Source organism: Trichosurus vulpecula, chromosome 3, assembly GCF_011100635.1.
Source record: "Trichosurus vulpecula isolate mTriVul1 chromosome 3, mTriVul1.pri, whole genome shotgun sequence".
Lineage (NCBI taxonomy): Eukaryota > Metazoa > Chordata > Mammalia > Diprotodontia > Phalangeridae > Trichosurus > Trichosurus vulpecula.
In genome coordinates, this window is record NC_050575.1 from 336385668 (window position 1) to 336402620 (window position 16953).

The following is a 16953-nucleotide window of genomic DNA, read 5'->3' on the forward strand; positions in this document are numbered from 1 at the left end:
AACTCTTAAATAGTATCAAAATATGTTTAATTTGGAGTTGAATTTTCTTTTGTTATTAAATTTAAAGCTTTCCTTATTTAAGGATGGTTATAACAATTACTATGAATCATCAGAAGGATCAGGTAAAATCCTAGCGTTCATTAGGAAATATTGAAGACATATAATTTATATTTCTTTGAATAGTATTACTTTTGTTTTGCTAGAACTATTATAGCCATAAAAATCCTTTACATAGTCTTTCTCTCTGGCATTATTTCGTTTAAAAAAATACTTCTTTCTTTTTATTCAGGGTGCCAAGTATGGTGTCTTTGGAAGAGACAAAACTGTACACTGGCCTTGACTATGGTAAGCAAATACTAATAAAGTTAAATATGAAGACTTGTTCCAGCCTGTAGCTATTCTGAAGGGGCTATAAATCTAGATTAAATTTATAGTTGTGCTTGAGCCTAGCTAGTTTCTGTGGCATTTAAAATTAACATAAAACTTATGCTGAGCCCATATTTCTTTTTCTGGAGGAACCAGGGGAGAGATATGATTCAGAAGAGCCAGTAAACATTTTCTAAATTGAAGGTTCAGAAAATCTTGAAAGAGAATAAAAGATGTCTGTGGCTCACAGTAGTTCGATATAAGAAGTGAGGGCATAAAACAAGAGGGTAGGTGAAACAAGCCTTTCTTTAGTAGTTCAAAAAAGTAATTACAATGAAAAGCCTCAGGCATAACAGTATGGCATAACAGTATTCTCTCATTCAGTTGACTGAAACAAAAATCAGGCAGCGTTCACATATTATTCGTGTTTAATGACAACATCCTTTTTTTGTTAAACCTCAAATATAACACCAATAAATCGCGTTAAACCTATCCATATTAATGAAATTTTACTTCCTTTCTAGACCATTTGACTCAATACTGGAAATATTTTATTTAGCTCATTAGAAAACATTCGTATCTTCTTTATTTTAATGGTCTTTTCAGCTAATTGTTAAAGCATAGAGAGGATATTGTTAGCAAGAGCTTTAAACATCCTTCCCCTGACCCCAAGTCTATCCCTTGAGGACTCTCAATGTATCCTGGGTAACTGTAGATTTTTGAAGTCATTCTGGTTTGCATATTGTAATTATCTGCCTCTAATTCTTCAGAGGAGTAGCAAAGAAAATTAAAATACCTTTAAGCTTTGCCCAATTAAAAAAGATAAACATAAAAGTTCTTCCTATTTTGAACTATAACTATTTTAAACAGAAGAACATTGAAGGCCTCTAAAATATCTGCTCTGTTTTTGTTTATAGATCTTTCTAGAGAGAACCATCGAGAAGCAATTGCTAGGGTCATAAGGAAGCTCCTCCGTAAGTGCTTTTGTGTTTTCCATGCTGTGGCAGGTGTTTAGGAAGTTTTGCTCCATATCCTCTCTGATTCATTAAGATTTTAGATTGTTTTGAAGTTCCTTCTACTGATGCTAGTTGGCACGTTCTTTTTCAATGTTTAACTGTAGAGTTTTGCCTGGGGGCATTGAGGAAAGATTAAGAGACATATCTAGGTACATGATAGTAAATATGTGTCAAATAGAGGACTTGAACCCAGGTCTTCTTGACTTGTTCTTTATCCACTACACCCTACTGTCTTCTTTTTGTATAGCTTATGGAAACAGATTTGCTTACTTACAATAATACTTAAGGAACTGGGGTTTCCTCAATGTAGGGAATTCTAACATTGGAAGGTAGATACTTCCTCCATCATCACTATGGGAAAGTGGGGGCCCCTTCAGCCACTTTCTCTTTCACAGGTATCTTGGCTATGACTTAGCAGCTAAATCTTAAGAAGTGCTTGGGATAGAGATTAAGGGAGTTGCTGGGGGTAATGCAGCTAATGTCAGAGGCAGGATTTGAGTCCATACCTTCCTGAATCCAAGCCCAGCACTTCATTCACTGTTAGATATTGCCTCTTTTCAAGATTCTCATAGTGAATTCAAATGACCATGCATCTAATGCTAACGTTGTATTAAGTTCTAACCAAACTCTTGCGCTCTAATCATAGATCACATACTTGATAACTCTGAAGATGATACCAAATCATTGTTTCTTATCATAAAGGTATAGTTGCCATTTGATAGATTCATAATTTGATATATAATCAGTCTTGGCTTGTTGGTAAAATTTGTCAATTGTTTAACTACAGATCATAGGGGACCTGTTGCAATTTCAAGGCTCTCACAAGCATGAATTTGACTCTCGGTGGAAGAGTTTTAACCTAGTGAAGAAATCAATGGAGAATCGGGTCAGTATTTTCACAATTAAATCACAAACACTATTTTAAAAAGAACATTTTTAAATACTCAGTGGCCACATAATTTGGAGGATGCTCTATGTAAGAACATCCTACTTAGGAAGCATATTATTGATATACAAAAGCGTTATTGGAAAGAAAGTGTACAATTTAAGTTCAGATATGTAACAAAAGCCCATGGTGTTTGTTTACTTGGAAGACTCCTTTTAAGTCTTACCTTTGAACTCACAGAAAAAAAAAACTTTATTTATAGAGTTAGAAAAATGGATGTAAGTTTGAACTAACCAACAAGTGCGCCTTTATCAACCATAAACTACAAGGCTTACCAGAAGGCCACTAGATTATTAGAGACCATTCAGATGTTATATAATCTAGAAAAATAAGAGTGTGAAAATATATAATCAGTGAAAGGCACGTCTTAAGAGTTTGACACAGGAATACACTACATAATTTTGGTTGTCAGACCTTGAGAAAGAAACACAAAATTATTATATGTAAGGAGCACTTTTATGGTAAAAAGATAATTTCCCCTTAAATTGGAGATTGAGTTTTATATGAGTTGTGTAGTTTTCCCCACATTTCTTTTGCTATGGCTTTCACTTTAATTCTGACATTCACTGCTGACCCATTTGTGTTATCTAGGGAGTAGTTGTACATTGTTTTTGGCATTCTTTGTATCAAGGGTTGGGGCGGGGGGGGGGGGGCAGATAGCTATCTGTATTGTAACCCTTTTTTAAAACAATGTTCCTTCCTTTTTTAGACGTAGCATTGTGCAAGGAAATTTTTATGACATTGTGATTCCAAATGAAATTAATTGTGGCAATCATGGATGTGAAACATTCACACTATTTCTCTGTGTTATTCCTGAGGCTAAACTAGTTAATGCAGCAAGATGTCATTTCTAGCACCCAGGAATCTTGCATCTGCCCCTCTCCCTTCTTCTCCCCCCCCAAAAAAGAAAAAAAAAATCTTAAAATCTTACCAGTGGGGCCCAGGTAGGAGTATGTGAATCTCAACTAATCTGAGACTACGTATAACATTGTGTGTTTGTATATGTACACATATATTATATGTGTGTATATTATGCATAATATAAATAACAGATTTATTTTATATGTATGTGTGTGTATCTCACATTTCTGTGGACCTGCATTGATTATCACATTTTGATGAACTGTTCAAAAGTTTATTTCAAAATACCTGTTATCTTCTACATTGTTTTAGTATTGATTCACAAATACCTTATATTAGCTTCAGACAAATTTAAAGTTTTACTTTTGAAATAAAAATTTTCTGATGGAATTTCTTTTGGCAGAGGAGAGGCCAGTAAGCAATGAGTGTGGACTTAGAGTTTAGTGATTCTTTTTAGAACCTAGAAAGATTATCATGTCTATAATAATCTTGGCTGAAAGAAGTACCTTATTTAGATTTATCATATCCTCTAATCCCCAGATATTGGGGTGAATAAAAAGCAACAACAGCAGTTGTTTTAAGATACTTCTAGTCATTTTAGAATTGTATGGTAATTGAACAGAAAAGGCTAAGTAAAGCAGGGTGGCAAAATGGGTTCTATGTGAATACAGACTAAAAAAACTGGAAGGAAGATCTGAGGGAAGATGTATGATAGAAACCTATGAAGACAGCTTAATTCCGTTGACTTAAATAATATGATGTCCCCACACTTTAGACTACTAGAAGATATTTGTAGAAGCCTGTTGTAAAGAGAGCAAAATTGTTATCATAAGAAGTTATGTTGCCTGAAAATACAGATTCAAGTAGGATTTAGATAAATTATTATGAAGCTACAGCTATATATTATACATTACATATATGGCTCTGTTATAGACAACTGAGAGACAGTTAAGGATCTTAAGCAGTCCATCCCTCAAATTTTGACTTTACCTTAATACAAAGCAGGTATCATACTTTTCCCCCAGAAGGTTTTCTTGTGGCCCTGTCAGAAATCAACCAATTATTTGATTGGATGGATCACTTTGTGTAAGGTTATTTCTTATGTGATGGTACTAGAGCAACCATAGTCCTAGCTCTTTATATGTAAAGAGTATATGTAGAACCGTGTGTGGTAAACTAAAAATAAATTTAAAAAAAAAAAATATGTAAAGAGTATGCTAGTCATTATAGATTGTGGGTATCTTGTTAACTGCCATTTATTTTGGCTAATTATAGATTACATTTCAGTCACTTAAGAGAATATTTTCTTGGTATTTCTTGTTTTCCAGCTCCAAGGGAAAAAACAGCATATCAGAGCATTGCTAATTGATAGAGTAATGTTGCAGCATGAGGTAATTTTTTTCTACTATTCATTGCTAATCAGTCTTACCATAACAATGCATAACTATTAGATAAATATTGAATCATCTGAGTTCTTGTAAATTACAATCCTATTCTTTACATTAACCAATATGAAGTTTTTTGAAAACTTTCTATTTTGTGTTTCTTTTTGTTTAGCTGAGAACACTAACTGTTGAAGGCTGTGAATACAAAAAAATACACCAAGACATGATTAGAGACCTTCTTCGTTTGTCTACTAGTTCTTATGGCCAGGTATGAATTTTTTTTACTTGTTCAGCATTGTTACACTAGTGTTGCCATTCAGTACTTTATCATGGCTTTCATAACTGTGACCCTAGTTCTTGAAGGCCATTGCAGCGTAGCATAACACCAGCAGACTCTACAAAGCTAAAATGAGTTTTAATATAGGCCAGGTCATAAGACTATGTGTTTATCATCAGAGGAGCAGCCAGGCTTAGATCAAAGAGACTAACCACCAATTTGGTCACTGATTTCATGATTTTTTTTTTAGCTAGGACAATTCTGCCAAGTTGTTGAAGTATTGTTACATTCTGCATTGGTAGAGGGGAGTACAAAATCATGGAGCCTTCAAGGATGGAAGTGAACAACTAACAGTTAAACCTGTCATTTTGAACTTTTGAGACTGATTACGTTGTATGATCATAACTAGTTAGCAGTGTAGAATGTTACTACAGTCTGAAGGAATCTTATTATCTAGCACAAAGTCTTTTTTTTTTAAATGTAAGAATACTAAGGGTCACAGGTAAATGACATAACCAACTTTATATAGCTGGTTAGTGTTGAACAAGGACTGACCCTAACTCTGTTATTTTTCCTTTATGCCGCTTTTCCTGTTTTTATGCTTAACTTCTACTGTTGAAGGACATAGCAAGGAATTCCAATTCAATCCAAGTACCAGGAATATTTGTGAGGTCAGGTTTTTTTAGAAAGTTTGATGTTAGCCTGAGCACTACACTGTAACTGTATGAACATTGTTGTCGTGTTTGTCCTTTATCCTCGAAGGGGACCATGACATCAGGGAAATGATGACATGACCTGCAGTGAGGGAGGGCTGTGCAAGGTCACCAGCCTCACCCTGGCCCTTTCAAGCTAAGGTCTTTTCAGGTTCTCCCTTTGAATGAGGCAATGCCCATTCAGTGACTAGGCCTCTTTAAGAAGGTAATCAAGGGATGGCCCCTTTAATCAAAACTCAAAAAAAAAATAAAACTGGGAGGGGAAGACCCTCAGGGTTCCTGGCCAAAAGAGAAACAGCTACTACTCAGTATTTACATTCACTTTGTGCAAGGAGAGCAGGGACCTATTGTCCAGTCTAAGAGCTCTAGAGTGAATTGGGTTTAAGGCTTGGTTTTTGAGAAAGAAATCTAGCCAGTAAACCCATTAAGGAGGCAGCCTTCAGCCATCGAAATGTACCTTCCTTTGGGCAGCGGAGGAAGAGGGAGAGGTTATTCACAGGTTGTGTTTGTCCTGCTAGTTTGTCCTGTATGAATATAGGTTTCAAGGAAGAGAAGAATCATGGTTAGCATTTCCTGAATTAGCTCTTAACATTATAAGTTCATTATTTTAGTGAGTTCCTAAGAATTCAAGCACATCCATACTATAAATGAATTATTTTTATACTACTATTTCATATGATCTGTTTCTTCACATCCCCAAATGTGGATATACAAGATTTCATTTAATATGAAAATTTCATGTTAAAAAATTCAGCTAATTAAATTAATATAATCTGGATAATTATCTCAATAGAAATATAGTATTTTAGACCTGAAAGGGGCACCATCTAGTCCAGCCCCCTCCTGTGATAGCCAAGGAAACTAAAGCCTTGAAAAGGTCAAATGACTTATTCAGTATTAATCAGCAGTTTAACGAGAGGGATATCTCAGGGATTTCGGGAAAAATACTTAAACTTTTGCAAATTCTTTTGCATATTATTAATTGGAGTTTGTATGTTTAATAGTCTGTCTTTCAGCTACAAAGATAATCCTGTTTACCCATCTGTACTTTAGTAGGACATATTTTTTGGATTATTTTTAACAGCCATGTTGATAACATAGTGCCTTGTTGATCCTCTCCCTAGGTCAGGAATAAAGCTCAGCAAACATTTTTCACAGCTCTGGGAACATATACATTTTGCTGCAGAGATATTATTCCCTTGGTTTTAGAATTTTTGCGGCCAGACAGACAAGATGTAACTCAACAGCAATTCAAAGTAGGTTCTTTTTTCTCTTTTTCTCTTGCTTTCTCCTTCCTGAATTCCATTGTTATTTATCAATAAATGAAAAGTTGGAGATACAAAGGATTTGGTGCCTAAGGAGTGTGTATGCCACCAGAATGTTTTCCTTTATGTTACTGCTAAATATACTTAAACCTTGGGTTTTTAGAATTTTTGCATCTGTAGGGAGACTGTTCACTTTAAACTAAACTTTTATACAATGTTTAGAGTAAAATTTTTTAAAACAATTTTGCCTACTACTTAATGGTACCAAAATAACGGAGGGTATTTTTTTTCTTATATTTCCGGATCAGTTTTAAGATATAAAAGTATTAACAATTTTTGGGGGAGAAGAATGTGGTTGCTGTCAAAAAGCTGCATAATGGAACCAAAATTAGATATGATGGTTGATTTATAGGATTCTTTATTATGATTTTCCACTATTAGGGTTGATTATTTCATTTCCTTATATTTGCTTTAATATTTTGGGATCCACATTTAAAGACCTTAATCAAAAGTAGAATTTTATCATGTTTTGAGTGTCAGAATCTCATAAATAGAGAGGAGTCAGGGTAAAAGAGTAAAAATGGGTTGTATTTTTTAAGTCATTGTGTCTCACAGTGAAGAAAATCATCAAATAATAGAGATTGTGGTAACCTTTTGGTTTGAATGGAAAGAAATTTGAAAAATTCTGTCTATTTTGTTTATACTTGTAAATGCCATTATAATTTAGCTAGAACCATGGAACTATTGTTTTTTTATTTGGTGATATGAACACTGGATAAATAGAACTAAACCCAAATTACAGATAACTCTATTATTTATATTTCTAATGTATTTGGGATTTTGTACATGAGTAGTATGTGGAATTCTTTGGATTATCAAAATCTTATTAACAGAAGGGAAAAGGGGATGGGAGGGGAGTGGGGTGACAGAAGGGAGGGTTGACTGGGGAACAGGGCAACCAGCATATACACCATCTTGGAGTGGGGGGAAGGTAGAAATGGGGAGAAAATTTGTAATTCAAACTCTTGTGAAAATCAATGCTGAGAAGTAAATATATTAAATTAAAAAAAAGAAAAAAAAGATATTGACACTGAAAAAAAATCTTATTAGCAGTCCTGCTTTCTTGTTCTTCAAACTTTCTGATTTTATGTTTACTAAAATGGGGAGAACCAAAGAATATAAAAGGATAGTATTATGCAAGTAGTTATTCTGCATGTAGTCTGTGGAGACAAACTGACAATTAGTGACTAGTTGGGTATCTAGGCTAATGAGAAAGCAACTAGTCTCTCATGCTTTTCTGCAAGAGACATTGGCATGTTGCAAGACAGGTAGCAAAACAGAAATGTTATTTATGTGTGGTTGTATATCATTATGACTTTGTGGGATTCCAGTTTGCTCTGTAACAAGTATCATTTATGTTGCACTGACTTAAAATCAAGAAGCAGCAAAGATTAGCGTTAAGTCATTGTTATGATTCCCCATTCAATAAATAGTATTAGATGTCTACTATGTGCCTGCTGAGCCCTGGAGAGCAGATGTTTAGGTGTTCTCATGGGACAAGCCCAGTAAAGATTTTTCCTTTCTAAAGACATAGTAGAATAATTGAATGAAGCTCTGCATTATGAATGGTTAAAATTAAGGTAGATTTAGATAACTGTATGCTGTCTTTTCATTTGCAGTAGAAGATTACAATACATAATTTAGCTACTGATTTAGCTATCATCTTTTCACATTTTTAGTATTAAATTTTTTTTTCAGAAATCAATTTGGTTAATGTTTTGGCCTGAGCAGAATACTACATTAAAAATATTTATCATATATTGGTAGTACTTAAAGATGTTCTCATTAGTTAGTAATAAAATAATATTCATTCTTATTATTCCCCTGATAAAGTTTTCAAGTTTCAGAATGCTGCATAGGCAGATTGGTAAGAGTGTTGCTTAGCAGTAACCTGTCTAAACAAAGAAAACTCAGTCTTTAATCATTTCTTACTTTTAATCTTAGTTCTTAGGCCCAAGTTAACCATATTTTTGTTTAAAAATGCATTTTTGTATTTTGTGTATGTAATAAAATTCTGCGTATATTATTTACTTTGAACTATAAAAGGATTAGTGTTTTTATTCTAATGTTTTTCTAATGCCACTTTGCAAAAGTAGTCACTTGCATTTATCAGAATACTCAGTTGAAAATAAATGATTAGGTAGCATTTTACCATTTTAAAAAATAGTTTAATAAGTCAAGTTTTGGAAACTCCTTAAAGAACATTTCAGTAAGAAGGATTTATTATTAATTCCTGTTAGCAGTATGGCTTGCTTAAAATTGTGTAACAAATATGAGTCACACATGTAGTAAACTGAATGGAATAATTCTAAGGGAAATACCTTTCTAGAATACAAATCTTGAGTTAAAATTTCAAATGTTATTTATAGTTTTTATTCCTTTAGTAATAACTGGGAATCACTGGCTATGATGAATTATTTTGGGCAGTTATTCTTGTTACATGGCAGACATCTTTCTATCATTTGTTCATTTAGCAGCAGGAGTTCCTATTTCACACAGGCTCACAAACCCTATCCCAATTGATTGTTTCTGGGGTTTTCATCTCCATTTTTTACCTGGACCTTCTTAGGCAGCCTAATAACTGCCTTTTACAGGGGCTCAACATACTGAATGACAAACATTTTTTTTTTAATTAGCAAAGTATAACAGCTTTCTCTTAAATTATAATCTAGTTGTGCATTCTAAAATTACCTGCTGAAGTAGCAAACCAAAATTGACTATGTTAGGGATGGGGAACCTACAGCTACAAGGCCACATGTGGGCCTCTAGGTCCTCAAGTGCATCCCTTTGACTGGATTGGATTTGTTCTGTGAAGTTTGGATGTAGTAAACTCTTTTAGGTATAACAAATATTGCCAGTGAACTGACAAAGGATAATCTTTTTCTTAGGGGATGAGACGTAAAATATAAAGTAAAGAAGACACAATCTCTTTCCTCAAGAAGCTTACAGTCTAATAAATGCACATGTTTCTTTGTTTCTCCAGGGTGCCTTGTATTGTCTGCTTGGAAACCACAGTGGAGTATGCCTAGCAAATCTTCATGACTGGGATTGTATTGTACAGACGTGGCCAGCAATTGTTTCTTCAGGGCTAAGCAAAGCAATGTCTCTAGAAAAGCCATCAATAGTCAGGCTATTTGATGATCTTGCAGAAAAGATTCATAGGCAATATGAAACAATTGGACTGGATTTTACAGTAAGCAAAAAAAATTTTATTAATAATTATTTTCAGGCCAACTATACTCCAGGTTATTTATATTACAAATTAATGTGTAATTTGTGTAATTTGGAGTCAGAGACCCGAGATTCAAATCCTGACTAAACTACCTCCATCATTTTACAAATGAGAATATTATTGAAGCCCAGGGAAGTTAGATGACTTGACTAAAATCATCTGAATCCTGACTGAGCCAGGATTAGAGCTAGTGTTAGAACTGGGTACTGTAGCTTCAATTCTATCGCTTTTTCCACTATACTCCACTCCCTTTCTCTTAAAGCCCCTTGACAATTCTAAGTCCTATAATCCCTTTTTTTTTCCTTTTAAAAAGGTTCCACAGACATGTGTTGCAATAGGTGTCTTAATCCAACAGTCAAAATACCCCTCTGCAAATCAGCCATTGCTTAGTCCAGAGGAGATTCAGTTAGGAATTGAGCGACAGCAAGAAAAGAATGCTGAGGCCTTACAGTAAGTAATTTAAGTAAATGTAAATGATTTACCATGCCTGAATTTAAGAGATACGTTAAGAGATCTCTCTTAAATTCAGGCATGGTAATTTCTTTATGTGATCTCCACAGCTTAAACCATGACAAAATGTGGGGTTTTTTTCTTTGATTTTATTTGATACTATTTTGAAAACTATATCTTTACTGCATTATTTTACACCAAACACACACATACACACATTCTCAAAGGATGTGGAATGCAAATCTTATCTTTCCTATCTATTAAGTACTAATTGCTTAAATTCTATAGTGGTCAATTTATCATACCACTTAATGATATAAGTCCTTCAATTAGATAGCTAAAAGTTATTCTCATTTACTAAACTAATGGAAAGAATATTCATAAACCAATCTTTTTTTCTAAGATTTGGTTTAAAAAATTTTAAAGCCTCATGTTATCGTATATTCCTGAAAATTCTAAGTATGTGCCTGATGAAAGAAAATAACCATGTATTTGTCATGTTTGTTGATTTGAACCTAATTGAAGGCTAGTTATTATATATGATTTGTTGTATTATGTAGTATTTAAATGCAGATTAAATGGTACGCTTGTTCTTTTAGGAACTATGAAAACTTGGTGCATACTTTGTTAGACTGTGTGGATCAACGAAATCTGTAAGTGTTCTGTGCATTTACTTTTACATTCTTCTATTCATGACAAACATTTGACTTCAGTTTTCCACAGTTCATTTAGATTGCATGAAAACTCTCTCTTTCACAATTAGAAGCCCTTATGGCAGTTGAAGGCCTGAAACCTGGGGCAGATATTTCCAAGGATGTGACTTGTCTTATATTCAGATGCACTTTTTCTCTTTGGCTTGGTCATGTGTGTTGGATAGCACAAAATAGGAAGAATTGTAAATCTACTTAAATATAAGGGCCACTTGGAGAGGGTCAGGAATGGGAGAAGAAGGAAGATGGCAGAGAAAAAATTGGATGCTTGTTATTAATTTTTGGTAAAATGTGGTATTCGTCATTGAGAGGTTTTGGCTACTTGATTTTTATAGCATGATACAATGGAGGATGTATTGGTGGTTATAAGTAATGAGTTTTATTATATTTTCTTTAAGCCCCTGGAAGTTTGAACATATAGGCATTGGTTTTCTTTCCCTGCTGTTGAGAGATGACCGAGTTCTGCCTCTTCGTGCCATAAAATTCTTTGTACAGAATCTCAACCATGATGCAATTGTGGTTCGCAAGGTAGGCTTGGTTTCAGATAAAATCCAAGGTTTTAAGATTTTATTTAACTAAAACTTGAGTATTTTCTCATTAAAGAAGAATCAGAATTTAAGAATATCTCAAAGGACCACATTGTATGAATTCTTGCAATACATTTTGTTTTAATATGTAAGGCAAATGAAAATTTTCATTTCAAAATAAAATCATTATTATCAGCTTATAATTGTTTTTAAAGTGTATTTGCATAAATAGGAGAAATTATAGTAAAATTGTTTTTATAAAGCAAATTTTGAGTCAGGTGATGCACCTGGTTCTTATTTTCAGCTGCCCATTTTTAGTTTTGACTTCTCTGTCCCTTTTGGCAAAGGTCACTTTAAGTGTCCTAGAACTTTTTGAGATAGCAGTTTAGGTGTTTTGGATTTTTAGCTCAGGTGTCAAGGGAATATATTGAAACAAATTTATCCCAACCTACATATAGTCCACTTTCTGGTTTTCCTGTTTATTGGTTGAATCTGAAATATTTTCTTCTTTTCTTCATTGTGAAGAAAATATAACTAAACTGAACCAGTCATTTGTACTTCCAAGGCAAAATTCCTACATTCTTCTTTGAACTGATTGAGACAGATTACAGTGGGAATGGTCCATGCCAAAGTCTTGGATGGAGTTGCATGCTAATGCTATTCCACTGAACATGTAGTTTGAGGGATTTCCCTGTTCTCAAAAAGAAAGAGAATCTGGCCTCTGCTGATAGCATGGTATGCAAATATTTACTAGGTTTTAAAAAATTAATGAAGTCAACTTAAAGATTTCTTTTCTAGATGGCTATCTCAGCAGTTGCTGGCATTCTCAAGCAGCTGAAGAGAACACACAAAAAGCTTTCCATCTGCCCATATGAAATCAGTAAGTGCCACCTAAGATAATTTAGCTCCTCTTTGATGTTTTTAAATGTTTTCACTCGAAGTTCTCAGAGTTGATTCACTGAATCCATAGATAACTTCCTCAAAGATGAATATGCTAAACTTTTTTGAGCATCTGTTGCTTTTTTTATTTTTTAAACTCTAATAAAAGACATTGTGAAAATTCTTTACAATTCACTTTCCAAAATAATTCAATGACAAAATGAAAAGCATTCATTAAAGAAGATTCAGTATTTATTAAATATAGGTATATACCTTTTGTGCATGCTTGGTGTTTTCTATGCATTTAGTATTCAACAGAAGGGTTTTCTGGTCTGGTTTAGGGGATAATTATGATTATCTGTTAAACTTTATTTCAAAAGCTTGAAATATTCCCTTTGGTTGCCACATGTTCATATTCCTACTACAATCACTCTCTGATTACTTCTAGCATTAGAACCTAAAGTATATTTTTTCTTGGGCTCATTTCTTTTATCAAAGCAGTACATAAATGTCACTTTAATTTGCATTTATTTCAGCAGTGGTTACAAAGAAGTTTTACTTATTTTATATGAGTGAAAGATAATGCAAATTCTATTCTCATATTTCACTTTAGACATGTCTCGATTTGTTTCCATATTCAATATGGTATGAAATTGACATATTAACTTAGGATATTGAAGTAGACATGTAGCTATGCTAGCTAAATGACAGGAATGTTGTATGTCACACAAGTAACAAGTCACTTGGCTTCTTTGATCTTCAAGTTTTTCTAATAATAACAGTAATAAAAAATAACAGTTATGTACTTTATATTTGCAAGGCATTTTAAAAATATTATCTAATTTTATCTTTATAACAACTCTAGCAGGTAGATACTCTTATATCCATTTTATAGATGAGAAAAACTGAGGCAGTGGTTAAGTGACTTGCCCAGGGTCTGTATGAAGTCACATTTGAATTCAGATCTTACTGACTCTAGGTCCAGTGCTCTATCCACTGTACCACCTAGCTCCTTTTTATCTCTAAAATAAAGATGTTGTGTTAGATAATCTTCTGTAACAGGCCTATAAAGTAGGTAGGTATTATCCTTACTATACAGATATAGAAATTGAGGCCCTGAGTAGTGAAGTGATTTATCCAAGGTCTCAGCTAGGAAGTAAATGCTTGAGGCAAAATTTGAACTTCATTCTTAGGACCTTATCCAATAGTATCCCTTCTATTCCCACTACTTCTAAAAGAAAATGGCAGTGGCACTCGAAGGTTTTACAGAGATCTACAAACATCGTTTCATGATTTCATGTAGTTTAAAAACTCTGAAACCTAGAAGTGGGTGACAAATGTATCTTTGCATTGAATATAAATCTGAAAAGATAAGTCTTAGGCTATTCCTTAAATCACACTTAAGTGTTTTTTTTTTTAAGTAAATGAAACAAACATTTCTGGCAAAAATATAAGTGCCCGTAAGACTGCAGGTGAAATAAGTTACACTATAAGTGAAAAGTTAGAAATAAGTGTTAAAAAACAAATTTTAAAATACACAAAATATAAATTTTCTTTTTTAGGTACTACTCCTAAACCCTCCTGCATTGTTGCTGGTGACAGACCTGATAACCAATGGATGCATTATGATAGTAAAAATATACCAAAAACTAAAACAGAATGGGAATCAAGTTGTTTTGTGGAAAAAACACACTGGGGATACTACACCTGGCCTCAGTGAGTCTTACTAATGTGGATATTTGTAACTTCATTTCATTTAACAATTAGTTTTGACTTAATTGTAGTATTTTAAGACCTTCTAGAAGGCATAAATCAGAGATAGGCACAGGTTCCAGTGAAAAATAACTAAGATAGGTGTTACCAGCACCTTTTTTCTTTATTCAGTTTTTTCTACTGGAAGGAGTCTGGGAAGTGTTGCTAAAGATTACAGTGCCAAATTCAGACAAAACATTGTTAAAATAATGGTTAGAGTTCATCTGGAAAAGAAAGCAGTAATCCTAAAAGACCAATATGGCTGCATCTAAAGCTAGTTAGTCATGCAAAGTAATTTTTTAAAAAACTGATTTATAGATGTTAAGAATAGGAGAATTCTCTGAATTTCTTCAAGTCTCAGCTAAAGTCCCACCATCTACAAAAAAGCCTTTCCCAGCCCTTCTTAATTTATCTTGCATGTATCTTGTTTGTATATACTTCATTGTTGTCTTCCCCCATATTAGACTGTGAGCTTTGGAGCAAGGAGTGTATTTTGCCTTTCTTTGTATCCCTAGCACTTAGCAGTGCCTAGAACATAATGAGTGCTTAATAAATGGTAGTTGATTTACAGGCTGTTTTATTAATGATTTAGATAAAGCCATAAATGTCATGGTGGTAGAATTGGCACAAAACTTAGGAAGCATAGTAAACATAAATGATTGTAATGTCAAGATCCAAAACGGTCTTGACAGGCTAGAACACTGTGCCAGATCTAACCAAATAAAATTTAATAGGTATAAATGTAAAATTTTACTCTGTTTAATAAACCACCCTTGTGAGGGAGGCATGGTTTTCCAACAACTTATTTAGAATAGATCTGGGTCTTTTAGTAAAATAAAAAGCTGATATGAGTCAATAGTGTGATATAGCAGCTAAAACACTAATGCAAATTTTCATTTTCTGAGTGTAAGCATATGTGTTTGGGTATGAACTTCTTATTTTATTCATAAGAAACAACCAGTTTAGAGAGTTATCTGAGGCATTGGCAGGTTAAGCAGTTTGCCCGTGGTTACATAGCATACCTCTTTGAGAGGTGAGACTCAAATCAGCTTTATATCTAAAATGTCTTGCCTCTTTAAAGTTGTATTAAATTATAATGTTCAGAATTAAGGAGGTCATAGTAGCACTGTGCCCTAATTGAGCCACATCTAGATACTTGTATTCATTTCCGTATATCATTTATTTGGAAGATCATTGATAAACAGGAATGCAACCAGTATAGTGAAGGATTTCATGGTCATGCAGTGTGAAGGAAATGGGATGTTTACCCTGGACAAAAGAAGACTTAAAAGGGAAATGATTTATGGCTATCTTGGAGAAATGTCTTTTTAAATTTGGAAGAGTGATTAAACTTATTCTGCTTAGCCCCAAAGTGAAGAACAAGCAACAATGAGTAGAAATTGCAAAAAGGCAAATTTAGAATTGAGGTAAAAACTTCCTACAGTTTGAGCTATCCCAAAGTAAAATAATATGTTTCAAGTGGGAGTGGTTTCACTCAGTGAGATCTTAAAGTCAAGGAAGTTTTCTTGTAGAAGAGATTCTTGTTTCAGGTGTGTATTAGACCGGATGATATTCTGTGACTTTTTTTCTTTTACTTTTCCTGCAAGTGTCTTAGGCCCACTTATGGGTACTGCTTGGCTTCTTCAGTGGCAAGGTTAATAAGATTGTTGATCCCTTCTCTAAATTATTACACTGGTCGTAGTGGAGTGTTTTACTTAAACATCATTTGAGAGATGATGTTCCTTTAGAGTTACATCCAGTAATCCATTATATGGTAATCAGAAAGCTCTCATTATTTTCTACAACTTTGTTTCTGTAAGAAATGCTAAATAATGTTGGAGTCAATGACCCCAAAAGTTTGTTCTAGTTATAAAATTCTATCCTTTTGTCATCTGTCTAAATATCCTCTTTCTTCAGCTGAGTTCTGAGCTCCTAAATGGTTGGAATTATTTATTTTACCTCTTTTTATCTCCCTTGTTATTTGGTTCCCTATACAGAGTAGATACTCAAATGTTTCTTGATAATGCTGGCACATATTTGTAAAGCTACATGTACCTGTAGCTAATGCAATAACATGTTTTCCTTGGCTCTATGCTAATGTATGTGCTTTATATAAATTTATATATAATTTATTTAAATAAATCTAGGAATATGGTTGTTTATGCACCTGCAGAAGAGCAACCCAAGCTTGGCAGAAGTCGGGAAGACATGACTGAGGTAAGCTTTTATTTTTATAATACATAAGCAGGTATTCATGATGACTCGGTAGCAACTTCTTTTTGACCACAAATTCATCTTTTATCTCAGATCAGCTGTGACCAAAAGCCATTTTTGAATTTATATTATACAAGATATAAAACTCTCAATATTCCTTCCTAAGCCCTTACCTAATTGTTGGCGGGGGGGTGGGGGGGTTGTCATTTAGTTGAGCTCATTTTTGGTAGCTTTATGTTCATAGGTATTGCCAAATCATAGTCTATAACACACAATTTAGGATGTGATTATATGTCATTT

At 33.7% G+C, this 16953-nt stretch overlaps 1 protein-coding gene across 2 annotated transcripts in view; it reads left to right on the top strand.

Annotated features, from left to right (window-relative positions):
• Positions 1-16953, top strand: part of PSME4 (proteasome activator subunit 4) — a 98915-nt gene that overhangs the window by 64901 nt on the left and 17061 nt on the right. For both annotated transcript variants that reach the window (XM_036748312.1, XM_036748313.1), the window contains exons 21-34: positions 290-345; positions 1284-1340; positions 2029-2084; positions 2170-2268; positions 4518-4580; positions 4747-4842; positions 6689-6820; positions 9873-10082; positions 10435-10571; positions 11171-11224; positions 11680-11809; positions 12607-12688; positions 14250-14403; positions 16587-16656. In XM_036748312.1, coding sequence (XP_036604207.1) covers positions 290-345; positions 1284-1340; positions 2029-2084; positions 2170-2268; positions 4518-4580; positions 4747-4842; positions 6689-6820; positions 9873-10082; positions 10435-10571; positions 11171-11224; positions 11680-11809; positions 12607-12688; positions 14250-14403; positions 16587-16656 — 1396 coding nt within the window. The remainder of the gene's footprint in view (positions 1-289; positions 346-1283; positions 1341-2028; positions 2085-2169; positions 2269-4517; positions 4581-4746; positions 4843-6688; positions 6821-9872; positions 10083-10434; positions 10572-11170; positions 11225-11679; positions 11810-12606; positions 12689-14249; positions 14404-16586; positions 16657-16953) is intronic.